At 37.3% G+C, this 27,998-nt stretch overlaps 4 protein-coding genes across 4 annotated transcripts; all 4 read right to left on the bottom strand.

The window, feature by feature from the left end:
* Window positions 1-229: 229 nt before the first annotated feature.
* Window positions 230-2,379, bottom strand: LOC136815058 (uncharacterized). Its single transcript, XM_067071498.1, has 3 exons — window positions 2,274-2,379; window positions 1,747-1,842; window positions 230-1,195 (listed from the first exon to the last, which is right to left on the bottom strand). The coding sequence occupies exons 2-3, from the start codon at window positions 1,754-1,756 to the stop codon at window positions 324-326; spliced, it is 882 nt and encodes a 293-aa protein (XP_066927599.1). The 5' UTR covers window positions 1,757-1,842; window positions 2,274-2,379; the 3' UTR covers window positions 230-323.
* On the bottom strand, window positions 2,375-12,810 carry LOC136815057 (uncharacterized). Its single transcript, XM_067071497.1, has 9 exons — window positions 12,675-12,810; window positions 12,281-12,338; window positions 11,601-11,870; window positions 10,283-11,497; window positions 4,859-6,201; window positions 4,231-4,579; window positions 3,726-3,821; window positions 3,251-3,343; window positions 2,375-2,968 (listed from the first exon to the last, which is right to left on the bottom strand). The coding sequence occupies exons 2-9, from the start codon at window positions 12,315-12,317 to the stop codon at window positions 2,376-2,378; spliced, it is 3,996 nt and encodes a 1,331-aa protein (XP_066927598.1). The 5' UTR covers window positions 12,318-12,338; window positions 12,675-12,810; the 3' UTR covers window position 2,375.
* A 108-nt stretch (window positions 12,811-12,918) lies between these two features.
* On the bottom strand, window positions 12,919-17,209 carry LOC136815056 (uncharacterized). Its single transcript, XM_067071496.1, has 7 exons — window positions 17,112-17,209; window positions 15,716-16,945; window positions 15,296-15,478; window positions 14,897-14,995; window positions 14,467-14,529; window positions 13,601-13,726; window positions 12,919-13,082 (listed from the first exon to the last, which is right to left on the bottom strand). Exons 1-6 carry the CDS (start codon window positions 17,155-17,157, stop codon window positions 13,605-13,607), a joined length of 1,743 nt encoding a protein of 580 aa, XP_066927597.1. The 5' UTR covers window positions 17,158-17,209; the 3' UTR covers window positions 12,919-13,082; window positions 13,601-13,604.
* A 1,764-nt stretch (window positions 17,210-18,973) lies between these two features.
* Window positions 18,974-27,528, bottom strand: LOC136815055 (myoneurin-like). Its single transcript, XM_067071495.1, has 11 exons — window positions 27,459-27,528; window positions 27,286-27,332; window positions 24,333-24,425; window positions 23,916-23,981; window positions 23,513-23,626; window positions 23,007-23,072; window positions 22,400-22,537; window positions 21,952-22,146; window positions 21,385-21,558; window positions 20,215-20,360; window positions 18,974-19,925 (listed from the first exon to the last, which is right to left on the bottom strand). Exons 1-11 carry the CDS (start codon window positions 27,485-27,487, stop codon window positions 19,695-19,697), a joined length of 1,299 nt encoding a protein of 432 aa, XP_066927596.1. The 5' UTR covers window positions 27,488-27,528; the 3' UTR covers window positions 18,974-19,694.
* Between the last annotated feature and the right edge of the window lie 470 nt (window positions 27,529-27,998).

Genomic DNA, 27,998 nt, shown 5'->3' with positions numbered 1-27,998 from the left:
TTTACATCTTCACTTCATTTCGTTTTCGGGTTTTAATGGCGTCAGAAAGCGACACGGAGCCTAAGTCTGCATAAGCATCTTGAGCAGCAGTTGGCGAATCTTTCGATTTTTTCGATGCTGTTTTATGTTTTTGTAACTTTGCTTTCTTCAATCCTGTCTTGATACTCTTAAGTTTATCGATCAACTCTTTGGTTGTATGTCGTTGCTTCAATAAGGGTCGATCTGTAAGAGGTTTTGCAACCTTAGCCGAATCGTGGTATTGAGACATGAGAGATTTATCATGAAGCTTTTCAGAATTGTCTTCTCCGTTTTGTGGATTGTTTTTAATGAAATACGTGTTGGGCGTTAGGTTGAGCATTCCATGGGCGTTCTTGAAGACGACGCCAATAATTAGCCATGGCGGTGCCAGCTTCGCGTTGCATTTGACGGAGAATGGAAACGAGTTGGGCTTGTTGAACGCCTGGATCTGTTTCGTGTCCAAGTTGTAAGATTTCTTCGACTGTGAATTGTTCCTTGTCAGGTTTTTTCAATTGCTGTTTTGTATTGAATTGCTTGACGGTTGCTGCTAACATGTCTTTCAAGTATGATTGTTGGTGAAGATTCAACTGCTGCAGCCGCTGGAAACGTTGGCCGTACACTGGGTCCGCTTTAACCGCACGTTCTCCAAGCTTCTTAATCATCATTGTAACCTCTGCGGCGCCGTTTGGTGTATCAGCTTGTGTACCTTTGTCTTTAGCGACGCCTTGTACGTAATGTGGTTCTTTCTTTTTATAAAATGTATGAGTTGGATGATGTTTTCGTTGCTTGATGTAACTGACGGTAGGTTCTTTGTGATTCGCTGAATTTCCTGTCGGTGATTCGAAATCACCTTGATCCATAAATGTGGACAATGGTTCAACACCACCTCTGGGTCGGTCAGTTAAACTTGAACTTGATTCTTCTTTGGGCTTGTCTGCAAAACTAGAGGTTATTGGTTTAGGTTGGTCGGTAAAACTAGAAGTTGTTGGTTGATCTGCTGCAAAATTGGAAATTTCTTGTTTTTCATTTGAGTTCTGTTGGTTAAGTTTTTCCTGCATTTCTTTGACTTCAGCTTTAAGTTCGGCGATTTGTAAAGCGGGTGGGACGGGTGCATTCAAAACTTGGAAAGCACTCATGACTTTCTTGAACTGCGATGATGTAATTGGTCCACCAGTTCCTATGGTGATCAGAAAAATATACATATTTAGTATGAAGTCTTCGTTTTCGTCACTCCTTCATAACATAATTGAATTCTTTTAATCTTATTCTCATCACTCGGTTACCGTAGAAGTATTTTTGATAGGTTACTCGAGTAATAAAAAGCGACACACTAATTAAGTACACGCCACCAAAAAGCTTCACAGTTACTGCAGAAAATTTCCCTTAGGTATTTTTTTTTTTCATCATTAATTTCTTGATCTCCAAAATATATTGGTTCTTCTTACAAGAAGTTGAAATATTTTATGTATATGTAAGGTATATAAATGTATATAAGATTCTACGATTCAAATCAAACTTATACGAAGTGGACAGCTAAGTCAGTAATGGAAGCTTAGTGGGTTGGTCGGCTACATAGTATTGAAATAGTAAATCAATGGGCAGCCTAATATAGAAGACGCTGAAAGATAGGTTCGTCGGATAAGATGATATAGATAAAATAACACATAGGTCGAATTGTGTAGGTTGTCAAAGTCCTAGTTATGCAATGAAATAGTAACATCATCTTACCTTTAGGCATCCACTCGTCATTGATTTCCGTCCGGCAATCAGTTTGTCCATTCGGACAGGTGCTGGCTTCCGAACCTCCCCTCACTTTACTGTTGGCTAAAAAGGATTAGTTAAAATCTTTAAACTAAAGGCATATCATCCTGAACCCATAGATATCTTTTATCAAACACTAGATTGAGCTTCTACGTCCATGTTGAAGTAAAGTCTACTCGCCTCGTCGCCTCTCACCATATGACAGTTGTTTGTTTTGATTGAACGAAATACCGGCACTTAAATGTTGTCGACGTTGTATTATTCTAACAACGATTACCCATTATATTATTTTGACTCGATCACCGTGGCTTGGGAAAGCCATAGAAGCTGTATTTGTATCTAGTGTTTTATATAAGATATCTGCGGCTAAGGTAAACAACTTTTAAACACTTACCAAACACCATATTTTTCCAAACGCGAATAATCTAAATTCAAAAATCCTCTTCTAGGTCAATTTTCTTTCAAATGATTATGAATTATGATTATTGTCAAACCTGTTTGAGCAGCAGCGTTACCACCAACTGCTTCATCAGCACCACCATTCAACTTGTCAGTAACATCAGTACCACCTGCTGTGTTGGTGACCCCTCCTGCATTCAGTGCTCCGGCTGCCCCTCCTCCGGCGTTGAGTGCTCCGGCTGCCCCTCCTCCGGCGTTGAGTGCTCCGGCTGCGCCCCTCCTCCAGCGTTCAGTGCACCGGCTGCCCCTCCTCCAGCGTTCAGTGCACCGGCTGCCCCTCCTCCGGCGTTAAGTGCTCCGGCTGCCCCTCCTCCGGCGTTAAGTGCTCCGGCTGCCCCTCCTCCGGCGTTAAGTGTTCCGGCTGCCCCTCCTCCGGCGTTGAGTGCTCCGGCTGCCCCTCCTCCAGCGTTCAGTGCACCGGCTGCCACTCCTCCGGCGTTAAGTGTTCCGGATGCCCCTCCTCCGGCTGCCCCCCCTCCGGTGTTAAGTACTCCGGCTGCCCCTCCTCCTGCGTTGAGTGCTCCAGCTGCCCCTCCTTCTGCGTTGAGTGCTCCGGCCGCCCCTCCTCCTGTGTTAAGTGCTCCGGCTGCACCTCCTCCAGCGTTGAGTATTCCAGCACCTCCTCCTGCATTGAGTGCTCCGGCTGCATCTCCTCCAGCGTTGAGTGCTCCAGCACCTCCTCCTGCGTCCAGTGCCCCGGCTCCTCCTTCGGTGGCAGCTCCTGTCGCTCCTTAGCAGAAATTAACAAAAGAGCTATGCAATTAATTCCGTAAATTTTAGCCGAGTAGAGTTGACTCTTGAGCAAATACTCAAAATGCGATTGATGTAAATACATATTTCAAGCCAAAAAAATTAATAAAAATAAAGAAAGCAGCGGAATGCTTACAATTAATTCAGAGCATAAATTACATAAAGATCTTGGGTAAAAACACTTGATGTCTGCAAAAATGTTAAGTTGATACGAAATACATACATACAATTGGTCACCACAACCAACCAATAGAATACATACCTGCACCTGCTGCACCTGCAGCAGGAGCAGCTTCCTGAGCATTTGCTGTCTCTTGGGCTTGACCTTCTGTTGCACCTTCCTCTGTCACTGTACCTGTGTGTGGGTAAGGTGGAAAACATTCATGATGCTGGAGTCGTTTACAATACGTGTTTTAAATGTCAAACGCACTGACTTCACCGCACTGGCTCAGCGTCAGTAGCTTTAAAAGTCACATGTAGGCCAAATTGTGAAATTGATGAAAAAACTCAAGTGAAAACTTTAAAATTCCTATAGTTAAAACTTACCGACCGAGAAAAAAACTATTATTGCTAATTCAGACCTATAATAAAATAATATCTTGAGAATCACAATATATGATGACTTTCTTTGGAGTCCCTGAAACTTTAGCGAGTTAGGATTTTCGAAAATCACCCAATGATGAAGTGTGCGAAATTCCAAGTCTCCAGAGGCAAAGGGGACAGAATGAAAAACCTACCTCCTTGCTGATCAGCTTTTTGTTGGTCTTCTTCTGCTTCTTGTGCTGCTTGAGTCGTACTCACACCGACCTGTGCTGCTTGACCTGCGCTTGCACCTGAAAATACAGTACATTAAAAAGATAGATGACTTTGGAGACTGGCCTAAGGCATGAAGAACCATTAGTAGTATTAACTAATTCTGAATGAGCTTGCCTAGGTTAATGGTTAATACCACAGTTGTTGGGAATGGGGGCCAGTTAACCCTCAAAGTCAAAATACAAAACGTATGATAAAAATTGTAAAATGTTACAGTTGAATCTCTATGACTCTCTTTGACGCACGGGGAACACAAATTTATTCAAGTTAAGAACATTTCGAGTTATAGAGTAAGGTTTATAAGGCATCGGGACAAGAAAACCTGTTCGAGTTAAGGAGACGTTAATCCAGGCAGGGGGTACTAGGTTTGCTTGTTGACAGGTATGACTGACGTTCCCCTCGGGAGCAAATAATGACATAATAAGATACCTGTCTGTTTAACAGTCTGTGCTGCAGTTTGTGCAGCTTTCACGGCATCATCAGTAGTGGCACCTGTTTCTGTAACAGTAGCAGCGGCTGATTGTGCGGCTTTGGCTTCTTCAGCCGTAGTGGCTCCACTTGCTTCAATCGCCGTGGAAATTTGGACAGGAGAATCGTCATTGCCTGAAGTTGTAGCTCCCGTTTGTATGGCTCCTTGTGTCGCTTTTGACACATCTGTGGATGTGGCACCGGCGGTCTGACCAGCTGTTCCCATGGCTGCATTCTCTGCTGCGGCAGTTGCTTGTGCTGGAGAAACACCGTTAGCTGAAGCAGTCTTTGCTGCCGTTTGGGCTGCAGCCTAAAATAAAATAACATTTATAATCCAGGTAGAGAAACTGTAATAATAAAAGAAAGCTATTCAACGAGTTTCAAGGCAAAAATATAACGGATGTAAACACTAAGAAAGCAATACAGAACTGTTAATGAAGTTTAAAACCCAACTCTCCAAAAGCAAAAGTGAACAACTGAACCCAAAACTAGTGAAGCAGACAGTCAACCTCTTCTTAGCATAGGATGGAAGGCCTCTACCTAAGAAAGAGATCACAACATGTCAACAATATGAAACAAGGGAACTAACCTGCGTTGCAGCTGCTCCTGCTTGGGCTTGACTTGCTCCTTGTTTCTGAGCCATACTTGCAGCAGCCTGTCCAGCTACTTTGCCTACTTGAGAAGCAGACTCTTGTTTTGATGTAGTAGAGGACTCACTACCACCTGTACTAGTGGCAAGGCCAGGGGAGTTGGCACCAAGTTCAGCTACTGTAGCTGTAGTAGCTGGTACAGAGGGACGGGAACACTCCTCTTCTTCATCGCAGTCAATTACCTCCTGGGTCATTGGCACTGCTGGTGGAAGCCCTGAGGCGGGTGGCGGGGCGCCAAGAGAGGCGGGTGGGGAGCTTGAGGTGGCAGGTGGGGAGCCTGAGGCAGCAGGTGGGGAGCCTGAGGCAGCAGGTGGGGAGCCTGAGGCAGCAAGCGGGGGAGCCATTCCAGGGGCAGGGTTGCTAGCTGTTGGTTTCATTTTGCTGTCAACGATTTTTTGAACAGCTGTATTTACTGCTTGAGCAAGATTGGTTTGAGCAGTTTTTTGGCTTTCAGCCTCCTTTGCAATTTTTCCGATTAGTTGAGAGACAGCTTGCGTGACTTTGTTTTGTTCCACAGTTGATTGGCTGAGGTAAGGGCGGCCAACATTGCTCGCATACTGGTGGCCATAGCCAAAGGTGACAAGTTGAGGGCGTGGCTGCTGAATAGTGTGAACAGGGGCCGGATGCAACACTGCAGGGGATGCTACATGGGGATTGAACCCTGCAACTGGGATCTGATAGGAAGTTCCATATCCGTGGGAGGGTAACCCAACAACGGGGGCTGCATAAGAATGCATTCCTAGGATAGGGGCAGGATGAGTGTGAAGGCCAATATTTGGTGGGTTATCAAAATGATGGATAGGGGTACTAAAGGTGCCTGGGTGTGCTGATATACGTGGAGCCTGGTGGTGTACTCCATGTAGAGATGTCGCTGTAGCAGCAGGGCGGTGGGCGTTAGTAATGGGTGTTTCATTAGGGGGGTAAATAAAATTTTGGAAATATGGTGATGTGTTTAATTGATGACCTTCTCCATCGCCTGGTGAAACCGGAATATGATTTGCTGCTTCAGATTGTTCGAATTTATATTCAGGAAGGTTGTCCAAGGACATGATATTGTTGCTATAGTGACCATTGTATACATCCGTGGCCTCACCACGTTGATTATGTGTAAGAGAGATTCCATGTGGATTGAAGTATCCAAAAGACATTTCGGTGCCGTGAGGAGCAGGTCCATAAAACGGGTTATGGTGGCCACGTAGCGCCGCATCGACCTCAGGAGCATCATCAGTCGCGATTGAATGATGTTGTTCGGCTGTCACCGTGTGCTGTCGGTGGCCACCAGCTATGAAGAAATAAAGATGATCGCTATTGAGATGCAGTTAGTGAAATTTATTTGATAACCTTAGAATACTTTGAAAGAACACTAGTTTGTCATCTGCCGTCTATAAGTACAAAGTTAATAGATTATAAATATGATGATAATGAAACTATTTTCAACTACTGACAATATTAACATTTCAAAGTGAAGATAAGTATAAACGAAGAATCGAAGGATAGCAATTAATTAATTACAATCTATGATTGATATATTTTTTCGTTAATTTATACGCAATTTTTAATATAAAATAAGTTACAATTTATTTTTGATATCAATAAGTAAAAGACACTAATTTAATGTTGCAGCCTGTGCTAATTATCTATTCAATGCATTGTCCAATCTTCGCTTGTTTGAAAAAAGAACATATCCAAGAAAGAACAAGTCTTCAAAACATCGAGTCGTTAGTGAGCGTCATGTAGGCAAAATGTAAATCATATAGTGCTAAAAATAGGCCATAAGGTGAAGTTTATTATTAGTAGAGAAGTACATGTATTACAAACAAAATCCTATTTGGATAGATCGTATATAGTCTGACACAGAACTTTTTTTCGGAACACCTTGTAGTGCTGAAAATAGGTTATACGGTTAGGTTTATAATATTATTATCAGGTATACTGGATATTAAATCTTATTAGTGTAGTCTGTAGTTTTCGGAACACCTTGTAGTGATGAAAACATATTATAAGGTTAGGTTTATAATATTATGTAAGTTAGATAGAAAACAAGTTGATCATTTGTTGTTTGGTGGAACGAAACCAACGGAAGCGTAAGGATCCATCACTTTGTTTGCTCCATTGTTTGGATTGTGAGATTTCTTGCTTGTTGAAGTTTTATTGTCTTCATTGTTTACGACTTCATCGTCTGAATCACTTTCGTCTTTCACTGACAGTATTGAAGAAACAAAGGAAAGATTGCAAATTTATTGAAAATAAATTTTGAAATCAGAAATTTTGAAAAAATCCCCTTGGAATTTCAAAGAATATGGGTGAAAGAGAGGCCGATTTGTGAAATTTTGTTTACGCGAAAAATTTGGAATCAGAAATTTAGGATTAGAGGTTGAAACACAAAACAAGGTAAAAGTAATACTTTAATGTTCGATAAAGCTGGAAATTTAGCCATAGAGACTATAATATTAGCCCAAGGCCATCCCTAAATTAGTTCATATTCAATCAAAAAGAAATACGGTCCATTGATACCTTTCTTATGTTTTTTCGATTTCTTGGTTCTTCTTGAAGTGCTACTTTTCTTTTTCCCATTTTTCTCCTTCAAGTCATTCAACTCTTTCTGCATATAAGCAATCTCTTCGTGAATGTTTTTGAACTCTTTGTTCACTGTAAAAGATATTGGGAAATAATGTCAAGATTCTGCAAAAGGGGCTAGTCGTAAAATTGGACGATAGTCAGAAACTTTCCTTATCCCTAACCTTACTCTATGTCCTGGTAAGTCAAGGGCATGGGTATGTGCCACCCTTAAGGGTACCTTTTTGGAACCTATAAGTCCCTGTATCGCATAGAAGAATTGGATAATTATAATCTCAATTTTATTAAGGGTGGGAATATAGGGAAACTGGAATGTGTCAAATTTTGAAGCATTATGTAGTACATACTCCGATCCTAATACTCCAATGAACGAAGAACGAAGCACATAAGAGAGACAGGTTCCGCGAAATAAGATCTTTCCATTAAAGTTGTTACTAAAATTTAAAAATTTTAGAAGAGAGTAAAAATGAACAAACCAGAGAAGGATCTAGTTGCTGCTTTGAGAGCTTTTCCACGCCTCTTCTTCAATTTGGTGTTTTCTTTCTTTTTCTTTTCATTTGTTTTCTCTTCACTAGCTCCACTTCCACTTGTTTCTTCTTCTTCACTAGACTCATTCCCACTACCAGGAGCTTCAGAATTCTCTTCATGTATATTGGAAGTTCCTTTTTTACTCTTGGGCGTCTCCTCTCGAGCTTTGGGCGTTTCCGATAAATTTTTCACTGTTTGATGTCTGCTAACTGCTTTGGCGGTTTCATTCAACTTTTTTCCTATGGAATAAAAGAGTCCATTAACACATCTCAAGAAAAGCGCTGAATGACCTTTTAAGGTTTTAAAAAATTGAAATAATTTCTAGGTAAATTTGAAAATAAAACTACAAAATAAATTATGAAAAATACTACTTACAAAGATAATCTGCTGCATACATGCGACAAAAATTCCGTCAAAAGTCATGCGATTCTACAGCAGATATAAAAATTTCATGCATCTCCGACAATATTGACAGCATCCAAAAGCACTCATCAGATCGCAAATTCTATGTCCTTACAATTACAAGCGGCAAAAAAAGTAAAACCATTCAGTCATGCAAAAGTGTTAGTTACGAAACACAAAAAAAGCATGCAAAAAAATCAAAATTGATCATAAAGTTCTTACCTTCAAGTTTCGGTTGTCTTGACACAGCATCTGCAGCAACCTTGGTATGGGGTGCCGTTTCAATCACTAAATGATCTTTCTCAGGATTTTGCAATTTCCCTTTTTCTTCTTGCGGTAAAAATTGGTGCATCACGTTATCAAGATGTTGTCCGTATTGTAAGGGCGTCATTTCGTTATGTCCGGGCGCGCCCGTAAACAGAACTCCACCGTTTTCGATACCGTTACTTAAGCTTCCGACGTTGTGCGCTCCGGTATGAATATTATCTGCGTCTTGAATAGGAAGCCCGAGATCTGAAAGAAAAACAAGGAAAAATGGGTTTAGTCGCTCTCCTCTGTGCAGTGTAAAAAATAATTTTCGCGCACATTTCCGATTTTCGCGTTTTGCTTTTTTTTGCGGGAAGAGACACATGCACGAGGAGAACGGGTTACGTGTTTCTCTTGTTGGGGTGGGAAAGGGTTTATAACAGGATATTTTGGAACCGTTTCAATTAAGTTTTAGCTCCACAAAAAGTATGCTCTAAATTATTACAAAAAGGAAACAGAATAACATCCACTGCAATGTAAAATATTACACATTTAGAAAGAAATATCATGCGAGCAAACTCTGATTAACTTGGTTCCTTCCCAAGTCTAAAGCCTGGAACCTGGGAAAAAGTGTTTATAAAATTGATCTGAAAAGAACAATAGATAGCCCAGGGTGCACTTAAGGAGTTTGATGGACTGGATGGCGCTATTAAATAATTAACTCACTGGGTCATCATCTAAAATCACTACGAAGTAATATCGACGAGAAGTACTCTAGTCTACTGATATATAGAACAGAATGCGGCAATAAACAACAACATATTCAAAGAACAAAGTCATTTACCATTATTTCGCTGTTTGTTACCATATAAACCCAATAAATTTTTAGTCGCTTGCTCTCTGTTGAACTCTGTAAAATCTGCTGTGTCATGCATTATCTGATTGGCTAAACTCTGTGTATCTACAACATCTGGTGCTTGTGAAGGTGAAGGCTCACGGTGAGTTTCTAAAGGCGCTGGTGGTGTTACGGGGACATGCACAGCTGGTTAAGAAAATTCATATCAGACGATTCACTTTTCGCCCTCCCTATTCTGATTGTGAATTAAAGTGGGCAGAAAGTTGGATGTCTAAAGTCAATGCGTTACCTTCTTCTGACGTCAATAATATAACTTTTTTCAATGTTTTTCATGTGAAGATTTCAACAGCCAACTTTCTATCCACTTTCTGCCTACTCCCACTCTCAGAGTTCGAAAAGGCAGGGCAGAGAGTTGGCCGTCTAAACTAGAGCTTTATTATGGAGTTACTACTGACATGCAGGCTTGACTTATCGACTTGGTTGACTATACAATCTTAGACATATTTGAATAACTGCAAAGTTTGAAGCATGCAATATAAGATACGCAAATATCTCCGAGAGCCATTTAAAGCAGAAGTTCTGAAGATAACCAGAGTGAAGAAGCAGCCTCTTTTTTAATACCCACTCTTGAAACAACTTAAAAGCTCAACCAAATAAATATGAAATGTTTCATGAAATCTATAATTCAAATCAATAGGAATGTTCGATCAAAAACACTAAAACAAATTGTATAAGTGAAAGTCTGGGAACTAACCTTGTCTGGTGGCGCCTTGGCGGTGTCTTCCTTCCCCACCCAATAGATGAGAATCAAAGCCTTCAATACGCTCCGAATCCAATAACACATCTTTTCCTCCATCGCTCGTGAAATCTCCATTCAAACTCTTCACAAACTGTTTATCGTTAGCAAACGATTTAATGAGCTGCTCTGTATCATCATTGGCTCCATGCATCGCCTCCGCCACTGAATCGTCGCCAGTATCAGGGGAATCTGAACCAAAATATTCACCATCAGAATAACCATTATTTCCATTGTTAGAGTCTTTGTTACGATAAGATTCTGAAAATTGGTTTCCAAAGTTAGAGCTTTCCTGACCAGGAACTTCAGACTGATTCTCTTCATGATTTGTGATCTCATCTCGGTGGACTGCGGTTGAATTCCTCTTTTTGAGTGCGCTTTCTTTGACACTTGAACGCTTTGCCGAGTGTCTTTTCGTTGGTTTATTTTTGTTGTGTTCCTTTTCAACCTTCGATCGTTTAGCGGATAGCTTTATGAGACGTGGTTTTGAGACATGACTTCTTTGATGTTTTCCAGTGATTAATGATTTTTTACCTTTGCTTTTTATATGAGATCGCTTTCTTACATGAGATCTTCTAATAGTGTTAGAGTGTGATTTCATAAGTTTGGAGCGTTTGTTGAGGTAGGGTTTCGGTAAATCAGATCGTTTAATATACTGTCTGATTTGTTCTATCAGTTTTCTATTATTTTCACCTCTCTGGTGACGACTTCTCGAATATAATTCACTGAACCTCTCATTTTTAGATGGATAAAAATGTCCGTGCTCTAGACCAGGAAAAAAGCTCTGCCTTTCATCTTTCATCATTAAGTTTTTCCGCCCAGGCGCGCCAATTCGGTAATTTCTCTCAGATCTTCGACGCCCTTCTTCTTCTCGGAAATTTTCTGGTCTTCGTTTCTCCTCCATAAAGTGTTCTGCATCTGTTCGGTCACCCTCATTCCCCTCAAACCGCTCGCGTCGCTCATTATCGTCACCTTCTCCGCCCTCAGATCTCCGCTCACCATAACCTTCATCCCGATGTCTCCTTTCCTCGCTTGGTTCACCAGGATAATTTCTACTTTCGCCACGGTTTTCACTTTCATCCTTGGCGTATTCCATGATTGGTTTGGAGACAAGATGGGCAAGTTTTTCTTCAGGGCTGACCCCATCTTCTGGATGAGCTTCTGCTTCGTTACCTACAAGTAAGAAAAAATTTTAAAGGGATGGATTTCAGAAACGGCCATATCTGGAGGAATCTGAAATAGCTATACAGTCGAGGCTCTGTAATAATATCATTACCTTCAAAAGTCATGGCTTCAGGTCCTTCAGGCTTCCTTCGTCTGTGTGGTCTCTCCACCGTAGGATTAAATAATCTGTTAGGATCAAAACCTAATGTATCACTAGCTGCTCTCCTTCTCCCTTCATTTGCAGAACGCCCGTGAAGGAGGGATTGGAATACCCTTTTTTGGTCTTCATCGTTGAAATATGGACCACTCCATTTGGAGATTCGAGTATCTGGATGATTGGCGAATTCCGGTGGTTCTGGTAAATCAAATGCTTGGCATTGATCTGAGACAAAAGAGATAGGAATATATCACAATCTTGAAACAGATAGTCATAAAAACTACATGTCAGTGTTTTAATATGAAGATGAAAAGTGAAATATACAGTAAACTGTCGCTACTTCCTGCTTCTTTTATTCAAATTTTTCTATTGTTCGAACTAATTCGCAGGTCACTTCGAGATGAAACCCGCGTAAAATACTCTATATAATTTCAATCTCTTTGTAATTTGAATCTCTCTGTAATTCAAACAAAATAGATAAACGATTCGTCCCTTCAATTATTTTTGCTTAGTTTTCACTCTGCTTAAAATTAGTGGTCTAGCATGCTAGGTCATGCAAATGATAGCTTCTCTTTTATTCGCTTAATGTTCTTACATTTTTTCAATTTTAAGATCGCAAACTGAAACATACTTACAAGAAATGAATAGGACAAAAACAACAAGCAAATTCATTCCGAAGCTGGACCTCGTAATCTAAAAAATAGAAAAAGAATGACGTTAGAAACCTATTATAATCATCTCAACCATCTGGTTGTTGATATGAAGTTCTGAGAGTAGAGATTTAAACATTCAGAGACGATCCAACTTTAGCCATCAGAAACCATAATAATGTCATGATTGAAAAGTGACTTGTAAATTTACCAGTTTAAGATATTTTGCCATATGTTTAGATTATCTAAAATGCTTTTACTTTAGCAGGATAGTGAAAAAATATAGATGGCAATTTTGAGGGCTCGAGCCTTATCAACCTGGTTGATTATGAAGAAATGTGCATTTAACATGATATAATTATGGACATAATAAACTTACCTATCGCATTGTTAAGACATTTACTGGAAGTGAACAAAAAAATCACCAAAATTCAAAAATATCTCCAAAGTCTAAAGATTGCAACAATAAAATTTCTTGGATTTTTGCAGAAAAAGAAAATTGTGCATAAATTATCGGATTTTAATTTTGCAGAAAGTTTACATTATGCTCAATGAGGGCGAGTAAATAAAATCAAAACAAAATGTAAAACAGAACAAAGAAAAGAAATATTTCATTTGAAAAACACCGTAAACAGACAAACAAGTGAACAGAGCAATTAACAAAATTACTTCTGTTACTACTGGTTACTAAAAGAAAAACTTTTAATTAGAAAAATGTTCAATGTTCTATGTTCGAATGATAATCCACCATAAGTCTGCCACACCCAGCCAGCCACACCCATATAACCTGAATAGAAACAGGAAAAAAAATTATAATGTGCGTTGGGGGATAGAACTTGAGATAAATTTTATAAAGGCGTTTTGAGAGCTGTTGTTTATCATGAAGTCGAAGTTCTACGAATCTTTGAGTGTAGATGGGTTTAGGCTTCTGCCATGCCCCCCTGCGTGTGAATCATATTGAGGGGGCCAAAAAATTTTGTCGCCCACCATGGCTGGGCGACGAAGAAAATATTTGATTTTCACTCTTATTTTACCCCCTTAAACGCTATATTTAGTGAGACATGGAAATCTCACAGATTACCTAAGACAGATCACGATAAGCTCCTCAAATTCAAAGCTTAGCACTATGAAAAATATTTTATAAGTAAAAAAAAGTATTTTATAAATTATTGGTGGGGGCATGGCCCCCTGGCCCCCCCGGGTGACGGGGGACATGTTTGCTCAACCTCCAACAAAAGAGTTTCTTATAGATTTTCCATATGCGATTCAGACTAGGGTATATTGTTGGTTTTCAAAAAGGTTCACCTGGTCACAAATGGTGGTTTGAAGGAGCAACACTTTTACTCATTTCTTGTACTTTCTTCTTCAATTTCTCGTTTTCTTTTTCAAGTTCTTTCAATTTGTTCCTCGTCTCGTATATTTCGTCTGATTCTGCTCTCAAGAAAATATATGGTTGAAATCATTCAATCTACGTACGAAACCTCGAAGGGATATTCAGATGGTTTGAGATCTTCATTTCCTTTCATATTCCTGGTGAGTGAAGCCTATCCAAATCATTTTGTCTAACAGACAAGATTGGACAATTCGAAATTTCAAAATGGGTTAAAAAAACACACGTCAAAATTAAATTGTTTTCTTGCTAAAATGTAAAAACTTGTAACTTTAATATCTCGAATTAGGAAGAAGATTAGAGAAAAAGATGGATTTGGAGGTTTTACTCACAACCATTGAAGTGATCATAATAACCTTTAAAAGCATCCAAAGCTGCTCCAAAAGTATTCCAGTGCAATCGCAATGCTAGCTCGCTGAATAAAATCCAGATATATAAAAGCTTGTATTCTTGCTAATGAGTTCGAAATTGAGAGGAAGGTTTTATAACACCCTATAACACCCCTGTGTCACAGACCCACCGGGACCCCAGCCCCATTGGAACCGTAGGAAAATACCCTGGAATTTTAGCCCCACAGGGAAATTGACTTATTTTTTGATTTCATCCCCACTCGAAATTAAATGTTTAAAAATTGCACTCCAAAACCATCCCCACTGGATTTAACTTTTGAACAATTATAGAAATAGAAATTCTATCCCCATTGGGATTTCAATAGGAATTTTTATCCTACAGAGGAAAAAGTTCCACTGGGGCTGTGAGACGGGTGTTTTATATGTAATACCTGCTTGGTCTTTCTTAGATAACATTCTTTTCGAACCATTTGACGATAACTTGAAGGGCTCATCTGTACAAATATGTCAAAATGTCGAAATTTTAAAGAATCTAAAGTCGATAGTTTCTTCACGGCACGTTATTTATTATAAGATATCAAACTAGAGTTGAATACCGTTGATCCGAATTCCATTACTTGAGTCTTTCTATAATTCCAAGTAATAACAGGTCCCTGCTAAGCTGTAAAAGAGTTTACGCGATTTCCTAAAAAAATCCGTGAAATCTTAAAAAAGTTTTAAAATTTTTGATGTTTTGGCCATCGAGACAAATCGAAAATCTAAAAAAATCTAATATAGTTTGTTCTTATAAAAAATGCGTAGCCTTGCTTAGATATTACAAATGAAAATTTCTTCTGTTCAAAATATTGAATATTTTCATACCTGGAGTTCTTTTGAAGATAATATCTTTCTTTCCAGCTTCTTCGTTGTTACTAGTGATGTGACCAAATATTGATTCCTCTGACACTTGCTTGGTCGAATCTGAAATGAAAATTGATCAATAGAGTTAGATTTAACTTATTGGTGTCCGATGATGGGAGAAGAATCTCTCGAAACGTAGCCAAACGTAAATAATCTCGTGATCAAAGCCGCAATAAACTTCCAATTTGAATATCACTGGGTCGATAAACTGAAACTTATTTTGATCAAATTGATATGTTTATTATGGCGTGTCCAGCGTAAGTCAAATTTCACCACCCCACAAGAAGAAAGATCTTCAGAGGTCAGCCTGGTCTTTAAATTCGCAGACATCGTCCGAGTGCATGTAAGGTTAACATTTACCTGTATGAGATGGAATTCCTTCACTTTGTAGGGAAAAACCATTTGCGTCAACTTTAAATGTTTCTTTTTGAGATTGTCCACCATCTTGGTAAAATGGGTTTTCCACTTTCAAGATTTCTTTGTGAGCGCGATTACCGAAGAAAGGAGCATCGAGATCATGATGGTACGAAAAATCCTGCATTCCTGTTGGTAGGGAATTAAACGTTTTTTTATTATTTAGACATAATTATATTAACATAAATGAGGATTCAATGACCAAATTATTAAAAACAAGAGGGCTTTATCGACTCTAAAACATCCCATTTCTTAGAAAATTGCACAACAGTTCTCGCAAAACGGTGAGATTAAAAAAACTTTATTAGAACATAATTGAAACTTGGACTTAATTGAAATACATAATGTCTTAGAATAAAGCAATACCTATTCCAAGGCCAGTTCTTTCTCCAGTAGCTGATTTATCGATCGATGATTGGGGACCATGATCAAGTTTCAGGTCTTGTGCAGTTCCAGGTAAAAAGAGTGGAAACATTGCCACATCTGGAAGAGCAATTTGATTCTGATTCAAACCTCTTTTTTCGAAAGGATCTCTTTTATTATAAACAAAATTTCTTGTTGTTGCATCAAAAGGTCTTTGGATTTTAGAGAACGAGGAATCTGAAAAGCGTTTATTTTCAGGACCAGGCAATCCTGTCGAGGCACCATCATTCGAAGCAAGATTTCCAATGAAGTAAGCAACTTGATTTTTTCCTCCCTTGCTCGAAATATCAAAATTATCCTTAGCTGTAGTAGCAAACATCTGTTCCCTGGACATACCCAGTAGTTTGTCACGAATAACATTGCCAGTGGGATCATACGATTTAATCTCTTCATTGATGCCAAGTAAGTCGTCGTCAAGTGTTTGATTTCTTTTTGCTAAATCGGAATAAATTTGCTGTTTTATGTCTATGACAAGAGGTTCAATCGATTCCAATCTTTGGTTGTTGTGGTTTGTTACCATATCGTGTCCGAGAAAACGTTTATGAATAACGTTCTTCTTTTTTCGGACACCGATCATTCCTTTGGGCGACTTGTGCAGGTGTCGTGATGCTTTCGTATGTTTTGAAATAATATAATCATGGATTTTATAGGCGCGGGGCCTTGTTTTTCCATTGTTCTTAGTAATGGCACTAGGATTTTTCTCAACTGAAGTTGCAATTGGGCGTGATTTGTGAATTCTTTTGACCGCCTGCTTCGAGGTGGTTTTACTACCAACAGTTATTTTATTACTGTTTCGGCTCAGTGGATTAAGTGGGCGTGATGGGCGTGCTCTTTTGACAAGTTTGATAGCGTTCTTCATAAGCAATTTGTCGACCATTCGGTCCATGGAGTGGTTCATTGCATGTTGTGCTCTCATAAGACGTGTATTTATGAGTGTTTGAATACTTTCATTGAGTTTCTGATCTGCCTTGGAAGTTCTCTTGTCGGCGTTGGTTTGGTGCAAAGGTTGAGATCCTGTTAAAGTGTTATAAGTGATCTGATTTCGTTTTTCGAATAACCCATTCCAACCTCTGTTAAGTTGCTCGATTTCTTTGAAAACAGGAATAGACGCCAAGCTTTGATTTTGGGAATGATGGACTTCTGCAGCGCATAAAACTACCTGTAGTACAACTGCTATAAGATAAAATAAAATATATAGTCAAAATAGCCTTTGGTTAGACAATACAATCTTGTGTAACTGACCCAAAAGATTGTTAAAACTGAAGCATTTGTAATGAAAAGAATCTATCGTCGAATATCGCTTTCCAGAAATAAATAATAAATAGTAGGGCATACTCACTATAAGTTACAGCTATAAAGATAAAAAGTTTAGCACCAAAATCCATATTTATCAAAATGCAAAAATGAGCTAAAAATGAAACTTTAAAATTTTCAGGAAGCGTATTAATAAAAGACGGACATTTTAAATTTTTTATCTTATCTTCTTCTTTAGGTTTTGTTTGTTTGTTGTCCTGTTTGCTCATTGGTGGTGAAGATCCACCATATAAAAACTTGAACCACTCTTCAGTGTGAAAAAAAGAGAAAATTAAACAAATGAAACATTTCTTAAAGGTTTTGTTTTTACAGTGTTCCCGCTTCATATCAGCCACATATTTCATATCAGAACAGTGTCTGCCTATTGTTTTATTATGCTGCTAATATAAGCAAAACAATTTTTTCTTTTCCTCTTTCTGACCAATCTTGATCCGCATCCATGTCAATTCAATGTGAAACAAGTGATACTTTTATGGACCTACCTGGTTATGCATTTAACACATTTATAATTGATACCTGCGTGACGTGACCATTAAACATTCATTCAGAACACAAATAGTGATGATCTATTAAAATTGGTCGTTTGTTTCTTATAAAACAAACGTTTAGAAACCAACCAAAATTGCTCTTGAAATATTCTTTCAAATTCAAGACTTCATGAGCAAAAAAAACATCTATCTCATAAAAAAATTGAGTAATTTGACTAAGAACATTGATGTATGCTTATTGGTAGTGATTCTTATAGATAAAGATGCGTTTTTTGAGCTGAAAAATTCTTTTTTTACAAAAATCTGCTTGAGCCATCTTTTACCTACTTTCATGCAAAAAATCAGAAAAAAACAATGATCCAATATTTCACAAAGTCCAAAAAACCCTTTTTTTGGCTGTTTTTTAGCTGAAATTTACCCCAAAATTTTTTTTACAAAAGTCCAGCTCCGTCACATTCGAGGGTTTATAGTTATGCATCTTTGTGCAAAGAATCATAAAGAATGAAAAAAAATATTTTTTGCAAAAATCTGCTTCAGCCATCTCTACCTATGATGGTACCCTACTTTCATGCAAAAAATTTGAAAAAATTAATGATCCAATTTTTCAAGAAGTCCAAAAAACCCTTTTTTCAGCCGTTTTTTGGCCCAAATTTGCCCATAAACATTTTTTTTCGAAAATCGGGCTCCGTTACATTCGAGGGTTCATAGTTGTGCATCTTTGTGCAAAGAATCATAAAGAATGAAAGAGTCAATCTCGAGAAAAGCTAATACCTAAGTAATTGATAATGTGCTTATAAAAAATATCGAATTTGGCCAGTTTTTTTATAAAAACACGCCAAGCAACCAAAATTTCTTGTCTAAACACACATATTCTTCAAAAGTAAGCCCTCATGGGCAAAAAAAATTGAGTAATTTTTGAGCCAAAAAATCTTTTTTGCAAAAAGCTGCTTGAGCCATCTTTTACCTATGATGGTACCCTACTTTCATGCAAAAAAAAAAAACAGAAAAAACCCGTTTTTTAGCCCAAACAGACGAACGGACGAACGAACAGACGAACGAACAAACATACAGGTTAATTTATAGGACCTCCACCGGGGTAGGTCCAAAAAGCTTGTAAGTTAAAATTGATGAATAAGCAAACGATATCACCCTTATTTAAAAACAAAACCGTTAAGATTCGAATCATATTTAAACAAAAAACTCATTTCTTTTTGACAGAAATATTTAAAGTAACTAAATTATCACAAATTCGCTTAGGTGGATTTTATTTTCGAGCTTTTTGCGAATCAAAAGCTATTTTAGCGAAATTCAGCCCTCGCAGTTAAAATCTGGGTTTTTGCCAAGAAATATGGAAGAAATGGAAGAAATTAGTTGAAAAACATCTGATTCGCGAAAAAATCCCACACAAATTTATCCATTAAAGGGACTTGACTTCTAAATAAATATACACTCTACAACTATAATAATAATATATAAAATCAATCTGTGAAATTAAAAAATGGAAAATCAATAACTACAAGCGAAATAGAAAGAAACACAGAACAAAAAGTAAAAACATTCTTGGTAAAAAATACAAAATTTAAGCAAAATGAAAAATAATATGATCTGTTTGTTACCTATGATAAAGTTAAATGGAGTAGATAAATTCTGGAGTGAACCCAAGCAATGACCAAAAGAGAAAGAAAAAACATCTCCACAATCATTTTATGCAATGATTTTTACGAAATTTTAAGAGGAAATTTTAAATTCTGGATATCAATCTCAAAGAATATCAACTGTTTCAAAGCAATGGCCAGTGCAGTGCAGCTAAGTTTGTTGAATTCTTCTACCAATAACCGATGTAGGATTTGCAAGCTCCAAGCCATGACCAAAATAGAAACAAAAATATACAATCTACACAACTGTATTCAATGATTTCAGTTAAATGAGATATCAGATATTTCAAGAGGAAATTTCAAATTAAATGATCAATTCAACTGAATAACAGTCTCAAGGCAATGACAAATGTAGCTAAAAGTCTTGATAAGCTTCTACCAATAATCAATGTAGGATATGGTTGATTACGGATCTTATTATTACTCGTTTATAGCAATACTCGAAATAAAACTCATGAATATTCCTCATGACTCTTCAGCTTTAAAAGTGGTTTGCTTAGATTTCATCAAAGCTGCTGTCACATCAGGTTGTGGTAATGAAATATAACGGTTTGAGCTGTTGCTGCTTTCTGAAGAGGGTGAAGTGAGGGCGCTAAATGTATGAAGGGTGGAGGGCGTAGTCATACTGGGCGGTTCATCGTCTTCATCTTCTGCAGCGTCTTCGAAATCTGAACGATCACTTTCTTCGTTATTCATCTGATTATGAAAAGGAAAACTTACATGAAGTTCACTTTCAAGAAAGACTTTTTAATTCAGATTTTTTCTTTTCTTATCCTTTTATTTTTCAGCCTAATAATTCTTCTTATTGGCGTTCTTGGATTCTTCTCACATTAAGGGCTAAAAATTATCTCTGATTATAAAAAAAGACATTCAAATTGATCAATAGGTTTATAATAAAAGACGCAGGCACATAGTAGAAAGAACATATTAGATTTCAATCTTTTCCGCTTTAGCAGTGTTGAATAATCAAATCATCGAATTATACCTCTATCATGTTTTGGCTTGACATTCCTTGGTTGGACTCTTCAATACTACTTCGATCACTGACACATCCTTTACTTTTGTGGTCAGTGAGGCCTTTCAATTTCCAAAAAGTCGTTCCACAATCGTCACAACTGTGTGGTGCATCCCCTAAAACAAAAGAAGGTGCAGTTGAGTTTAAATTTGTCATAAGTTGGACAAAATTCGTACGTGTTCGATTTATGGGGACTACACTGTTATTTTATTATTTTCATATAAACCACAAATCAAGAAGTAAAGAGATCTCTTAAGAGACAAACTTGATAGACAGATGGTAGATTAGCAAAGTCTATTTAAAAGTCAATTCAGATTGAGGTTTTCAATTTAACTAACTTATGTAACTTTAACGCCATTAGGGAAGTAAACATTCGATTCGCGGAGGGAATTGCCTCTACAAATTTGAGCGTTTGCTCCCATCATGGTGGATTTTCCTTTAAGCTTCGTAACTTAAGCAAAACCTGAAAAAACTTGGAACATGATATTATCATCATCGTAAATAATATATTCATGATATGCATCACTGCAATGTTTTCAAGATCACACCATAGACCCAACAGCTGATTGGTTGTAAATGATGTAAAATCAGTCAATACGTCACTTGCAACTAATCAGCTGTTGGGTACATCTGATGTGATGTTAGAAGCATAGTTTGCACCCCCCCTTTTTAATAGGGGGGATGCCAACTTTCTGGAGGGCCTTTGTAGGGGGGGGGGTACCGAGATCTGCCGAAAAAAACTAGGGGGGATGGGAATGTAGGTGGGGATCAAATAAAAAAGGGGGGGGTTGGAAATTTTGGTCAATTTTCTAATCAAATACAAATTGTCAGTTTGTGTTTTAAAGTAAAAAAAATATGTACTATCAAAACAAAACACAACTTTTTACTTTCCCAATCACTTCTTCTAGTCTGCCATATTTGTTTCTGTTTTTTATTTGATAATCGAATTTTGACTAATCACTTCTAGTCTACCATATTTGTTTATGTTTTTCAAAAAAAAGGGGGGGATAAGATTTCATTACAAAAGGGGGGGATGGGTATATAGGGGGGATGAAATAAACCTAGGGGGTTCATACCCCTCTGCAAACTATGAGAAGACTCTCCATGCAGTGGTGCATATCATGAATTCACTTCACTCACCAGTATGTCGAAGTTCATGATATTTAAGTTGGCTTTTACCAGCGAATCCTTTCCCACAAAACGTGCAAGTGAAAGGGAAATCGCCTGTATGTTTAAACATGTGATATTTGAGATGACTGTTGGTAGTGTAGGTAGCATTACACATGTTACATTTGTACAGCTTTTGATGGTCACCTGAAGTTTAGATAAAGATGCAGAATAAGAAGAGTTGTATCGTTGTTGCGACGTAGATGGCTTTTGTTCCTTGTAATGTAAAGTACAATTTATTTCATTAACGGTAGCGACAAAGCTGATAAAGGTCAATGCAAAAAAGTAAATCTCAAACATTACTTGACCTCTTCTCGGAAGTTTGTACGAATATGTGAATTACCATGCAAGTGCTTTTGTAATTCAGACCAAGTAGAACATACGCAAAAAAATAAGGGAAGGAACATTCATATATCATAATATAACACCTTTATTACTGTATCACATGGATTATAAACGAGAATTTTAGAATTTCGGAATTTTATGAAGTGATTATATTAAAATTAGTTTAGCTATTAAAAATCTTAACAATTTTCTTACCTCTATGTAATCGACAGTGTCCACTATAACTTTGTGCTTGTTTGAATGTTTCCCCACATACTTTACACTTGAAAAGCTTCTCACCGTTTTCCATAATGTGTTTTTCATGTTGCAGACCTTTCCTCTGCTGTTTCACTGAAGCCTTTACAGCTGAGAACTTTTTACTGTTTGAACGTCTGTAGGATGATGGATGAACTAAATGAAAAATAGAAACAACGTTAATATATTATAATATAGCAGCCGTACATGTCTGAATCTTCTTTGAATCGGAGAATAAAGTAGATTTCTACGGCTGAAATGGCTCGTTTTTCCTTTCATTTCGAATTAGGGAGTTTGTACTTTACTTTGTACATTTCAGTTGTTTTTGAATTGTCCTTTGGCTGCTTCAGAATATGAAAATGATAAGAACTTGTTTTTATATGATACGTGAAAACCTTGCAAACCTAACCTGCTTCCAAATAAGGATGAACTAGTTTCATTCTCTTTTTGCGATATCCTTTATCTGTGATGTCACCGTCTTGTAACTCTTGGTCAAGCTCTTGGTATTTCAATTGAATTGCTCTTGGGAGTGAAGCTCTTGAAGGCTCTAAAAGAAAAGTGTTTTAATGAAATTCACTTCGGATAGTTTCCAATGTCTTGACGACTGTCCTTAAAAACAAGTATCTCAAGTTTTAAATTAGCATATCTAATTTCTAAAATAAAAATAAAATTCCAAGGTTCCAGGCAATTAGGACATATTAATCTCAAGACGTTCAAAAAATGTCCAAAATATGAGGGAAAGAACCTTACTTTAAAGGCCAAAATTGACTCATACAATAACAGCATGAAAACATCAAAAAATAGAGTAATAGTTTATTATAGTGGATTATAGTGTTGTAGACAATTTAAATGAAACTAATAACAAAAATTATTTTTATAGATTTCATAAGTGCAGTGTGATGGAAGAAATCTTATATAATTATTGATAAACAGTGCTTATAAATAATACCGTGGCAGGGTGGTTAAATTCATACGTTTAGGTTTTCTCCTTTACTCAAGAGTTATCATTAAAATACCTTTCAACATATAGGGTTCCAGAATCTTCGCTCTTTTCTTGTTATATCCCTTCTCCGTGATTTCCTCTAAATGTTGAAAGCAGAACTATAGCAATAATTCAGTTAGAAGTTAAACTTCTCTCTTGAAAGCATCATTAAAGGGATGATCGGTTTGTGATATTTAGCCTGCAGAAACCTTTGTTGACCTGAGTAATACCTCCAACTATTGTGAAAAGTCGAGACATAAGGCATTTTGAAATTTCTGAAAATGGGTTCTTATCGTTTTCTTTCTTCAAAAATTGTAGCTCGAATATCTTTGGAAAATAGTTCGTCAAAATATTTTGAGGTTTTACTCAGGAATACAGAGGAATTTATGGATCATGAACTCATATGTCAAATATCTAAAACCATCTGATTATCCCTTTAATATAATACTTATAAAAAATGATCTGTGATAACCCATCAAATCTGATTGGCGGAGTAGGAATAATCAGACTGAACGATGAAAACAATGAAATGAAATTTACCATTATCAAGCTCTTCCTTCAGAAGACTCAATGCATTCAAAGCAGTTTTTGGAAGTTTTTCAAGGGAAGGTTCCACTAATTCAACTTTCAGTGACTCTTCAACCACTGGTTTATCTAAAAGAAAGAGACGTGTCAATAACCTCCTTTTCAAATCAAGTCCAGTACCATTTTCAATCTGAAGAAACTTCCATCTTAAGCTGTAGCAGATGTGAAAAATTATTTCGAAAAAACAAAATATATTGGAAAGGAAAGGGGATTTTTTCTATGTTTTTAGTTATACAAAAAAAGTGAAAAGGTGGGGGTATTAAAGAGGTTTTAACCTCTGCAAAAATAGGCTGAAGTGTCAAAATATATAGGATCTTATTTTCTTTTTTTCCGTAAGAATTATACCAAAAAAACTTACATTGTTTCAAAAAGGGTGCAATAATAGCTGTTCTTCTCTTTTGGTAGCCTTTATCAGTGATGTCCCCTAAAAGTCAAAAATTGAAATATTTGGTCATGAAAATTGTTCGGCTCACAAATTTTACCACCTATCATCATAGCGACTCTTTTTTGTTAAAATCCCCCATTCTTTCATACAATTCTCATTCTTCAGAAGTACTTAGAAATTTCTTACTGTTATTTCTATTGGATACATTAAGAGCTCTTTCAAGGAATGTGATTCTTTCTAATAATCAGTGTTCAGTAACCAGTCATTTACAGCATTGGAAATTTGATAATATCATTCCTTCAATTTCAGTAAAAACAGAGTTAGAAAAGGAAACCCAGCCATTGCCAACCAGCCCATTTTTTATAATCAGTTAAATGAAAAGAAACTAACCATCATCCAGCTCTTGTTGGAGGTCTTTTAAAATACTTTGAATATGTAGGGGCAAACTCTCGAATTCAGGTTCGTAGAGAAAACAAGTTTCACCTAAAAAAAGGTTAGAAAAGGAAATTGAATTTAAAGCATCTTGCTACCTGATCAAGTCCTCCCAGAAATCTGGAGTTTTTAATTATTCAACATGACATCATCAATAGTAAAAGGTCAATAGTAAAAGGTCAATAGTAAAAGGTCTATGTATACCCCCTGCTACAATTTTCAAGGCAAAAGAAGAAACCCAGCTCAAGTCATTATCAAATCTGAGATTTTAGGATCAACAGACACTATAGTGTGAACCCCCCTTTTAAGGGCAATGCAACTTTTCTAAAAGTGGGATAGGAAGGATAGGGGATAGGAGATTTTCGGAATAAAATGGGGAGTTTGAGATTTTAGGGGGATCAAGTAAAAATAGGGGGATACCATCAACTGCTCTGACTTGGGACGATTGGTCGAAACATGGGACTGTTGATATCCGGCCTGTATTTTCACTTACTGTTAAATCTCTTTGACAACAAATTTGTTTTGATAACTCCATCAAGTTTATCAATCATACTTTCTGTCATACCATGTCACGATGTCACGATAACTTTCACTGTTAGAGCACACTTTTTAACTTTTTTGTTTTCATTGAAAATGACCGGACGTCAATTGGAGAATTAGAGAAGCCTGCCGCCTAACCCCCTATCACCCGATGGGATCAACAAATAATGAGTGTGTATGTAAGTTGCTGCGTGAGTGATGTCAAACGCTCCATCGTTTTGCCACTAATTTGTTCTTCTTTTTGATTTAAAAGCCTACTCGGTATGAAATAAGAGATCTCATGTATTTTTCAATAGGCCGTTCATTGACTCAAATCAAAAGACTTTGGAGGTTCGGTGAAGTGGTGGCTGAATTGCAGTCCCAATCTTGTCAGATAGTCCCAAGTTAGAGCAGTTGACGGTAATAACTTTTGGTCAAAGGGCCATTCCAGAAAATTTCTGTTACCCCTATTGGACGACATACATTGTCAAATTTTTTCTTCACTCGGAAATAATTATTTTTCCAGTGGTGGTAGGAAATTCAGATGAAAATCCATGTACTTTCGCAAAATCTGTCGGATATTCCACTCTTTGTTGCCGTTTTTAATTCAATTTTGGTGAAAGCTTTTGCCTTTAGAAATTCCGTGTCGTTCAGCTGCCTGTTACAGATAAATTCTGGAATGGCCCAAAATATCTATCATATATATAATTATTGGTTTAGAAATTCGGCAGGTCCAAAATGCATAAAACATAATGCATATTGCATAATGCATAATATTTGAAAAATGTCAATTTTAGAGGCTACAATAAGGAGAATTTGAAAGATAATACTTTCAACAAAACAAATATACCATTTTCTACCAGAAAATAAAGGGTAGAAAGCTGTAAATTTGAATTTTGGATGATGAAGAAAATCCATGATCCACTGAAATTGCTTGTCGCCATTTTGATTTTCATAGTTGTATTTTACAGAACGCAGTATAATGTAGAAAAAACACGAAAATATCTCCTCCATATGTTAATTTTCTAACTCGAAAACGTAAATTTTAGAGCAAGATCTTTCTGGGTTTTCTCAGAGATCTTTTCGAACAATTGCTAATAAAGTTCAACGGGTTTTCCCTCTTACAAATCATTAACCATGTGAATGTTTTTTGTCGCTGGAATATGGACACTCATGTCCAATGGAAAGTTTGAATTTTTAATTATCGGGAAAAACCAGATGGTTTATATACCACCACAAAGTTAAAAAACGCACAGAATTGAAACCTGACAGAAGGTTTTCAATCAAGTAAATTTATTTGGGTGAAGCTATTGGTAAGATTGATGGGGTCTACCCACGCAATCAAAAAGTGGATTTTCTTGTGGCAAGTTTTTCAATAGACCTTTTTTCAAAGAGGACGTCCTGTTGAATAATTGACATTTTGCTAAAGCTTCAGATGCATCCGGCTGGACTTAGAATTTTTTTCAAGTTGGATAGTGACCAAAGGGGGTCTCGAACCAGGAACCCATAGGTTCCGAAACCAATGCCCTATCCACTAGGCCAAACCGGCTGCCGAAAATTCGTTATTTGGGGTTACTTGTACGAAGGTCTTAGTACTATATATAAATAAGTCTGACTGACGAGTTAGGCTAACTGTTATCGTGAAATTGGGTAACTTGCATCAGTGGAGGCTAACATGCATAGCCCTCGAATGAATGACCTGGCTGGTCATTAAAATACAACTACGCAGCTCTGCTCGCAGCTCTACTCTACCATTTTTGTTTTGATTTAACTTTGTATTTTAATGACCAGCCAGGTCATTCATTTGAGGGCTATGCAAGTTAGCCTCCACTGATGCAAGTTACCCAATCTCACGGTATATGATCGTCATTACTCCGAAGAAGCCACCACACGTGTGCACCGCCAGGTGGGTGCACCGCAGGCCGGGTGAGGGGTTAGGGATGTGCACCAGGGTGGCTTCGCGTCCCGCGCGGCCGGATGCATCTGAAGCATTAGCCGAATCTGAATAATTGTGTAGTCCAGCAATAAAAACAATGATAGAGCCATGCATAATTACTGTATCATGCATATTGTAATAATTATACATGGTTTTATCATTGTTTTTCTGCTGGACAACATAATTATTCAACAGGGTGGCCTCTTTGAAAAAAGGTCTATTCACCATCATACCATTCACCCATTTCTTTTACAATTTTCACGCATTCATGTCGGTCATGCAAACTGCTGCTAGGGAGCCCTTTAATCAGTGTTAGGTTAGGGGAGCTTGTTGGGGGAACAAGAGTATAAGGGCTAGTTAGAACTCAGACAGAAAGAGAAAATTGACGTTGAATCCAAGCAAGGATGAAAAACATGGTCATGGTCCTCATGGACAAAAAAACACAAAAAAACAAACCTTGTTCGACTGGCACTTGAATAGGAATTTGATCACCAACATTTTCACTAAAATCGAGAGAAAAAGGACTTGATTGTTGTGCTGAACTTTCCAATGTATACTGACTTCTGACTTAGCCGATTTGCTGGAAAATGTGCTGCAAGTGATGCTAAAAATCAAAATACAAAACAAACCTTGAACTTGGCCCCGCTATCGCCGCCATGTTTTCGCTTTGGAATAGAAATTATCTAGTTCATACTGGCTTTACTAGAGTGTGATAAATTGCGTAGGTTGCGTATGGTGGCCGAAAAGGGACATCGAAAAAAAAACGATATCAAAAAAAAAAGATAGAGACACCGAAAAAAAAATAGAGACAACGAAAAAAAAATAGAGACAACGAGAAAAAAAATAGAGACACCAAAAAAAAAATACAGACAACGAAAAAAAAATACAGACAACGAAAAAAAAATAGAGACAATGAAAAAAAAATACAGACAACGAAAAAAAAATACAGACACCGAAAAAAAAATAGAGACAACGAGAAAAAAGATAAAGACAATGAAAAAAAAAATTGAGACACCGAAAAAAAAAATCCGACACTAAAATTAAATTCCCGTAAATTTGATTTTTCTAGCCATCCGCCAAATTTTTTCCTTTATTAAGGTATATAAAGGCTGGCCTCACCTAGCACGCGCTGCGGTCGCACCTTTTTGGTGTCAATCATTTTTTTCTTG

This window comes from Clytia hemisphaerica, unplaced genomic scaffold (assembly GCF_902728285.1).
Source record: "Clytia hemisphaerica strain Z4C2 unplaced genomic scaffold, Clytia hemisphaerica genome assembly, whole genome shotgun sequence".
Lineage (NCBI taxonomy): Eukaryota > Metazoa > Cnidaria > Hydrozoa > Leptothecata > Clytiidae > Clytia > Clytia hemisphaerica.
The sequence above is the reverse complement of the archived record's forward strand: the minus strand, read 5'-3'. Positions and strand labels throughout refer to the sequence as shown.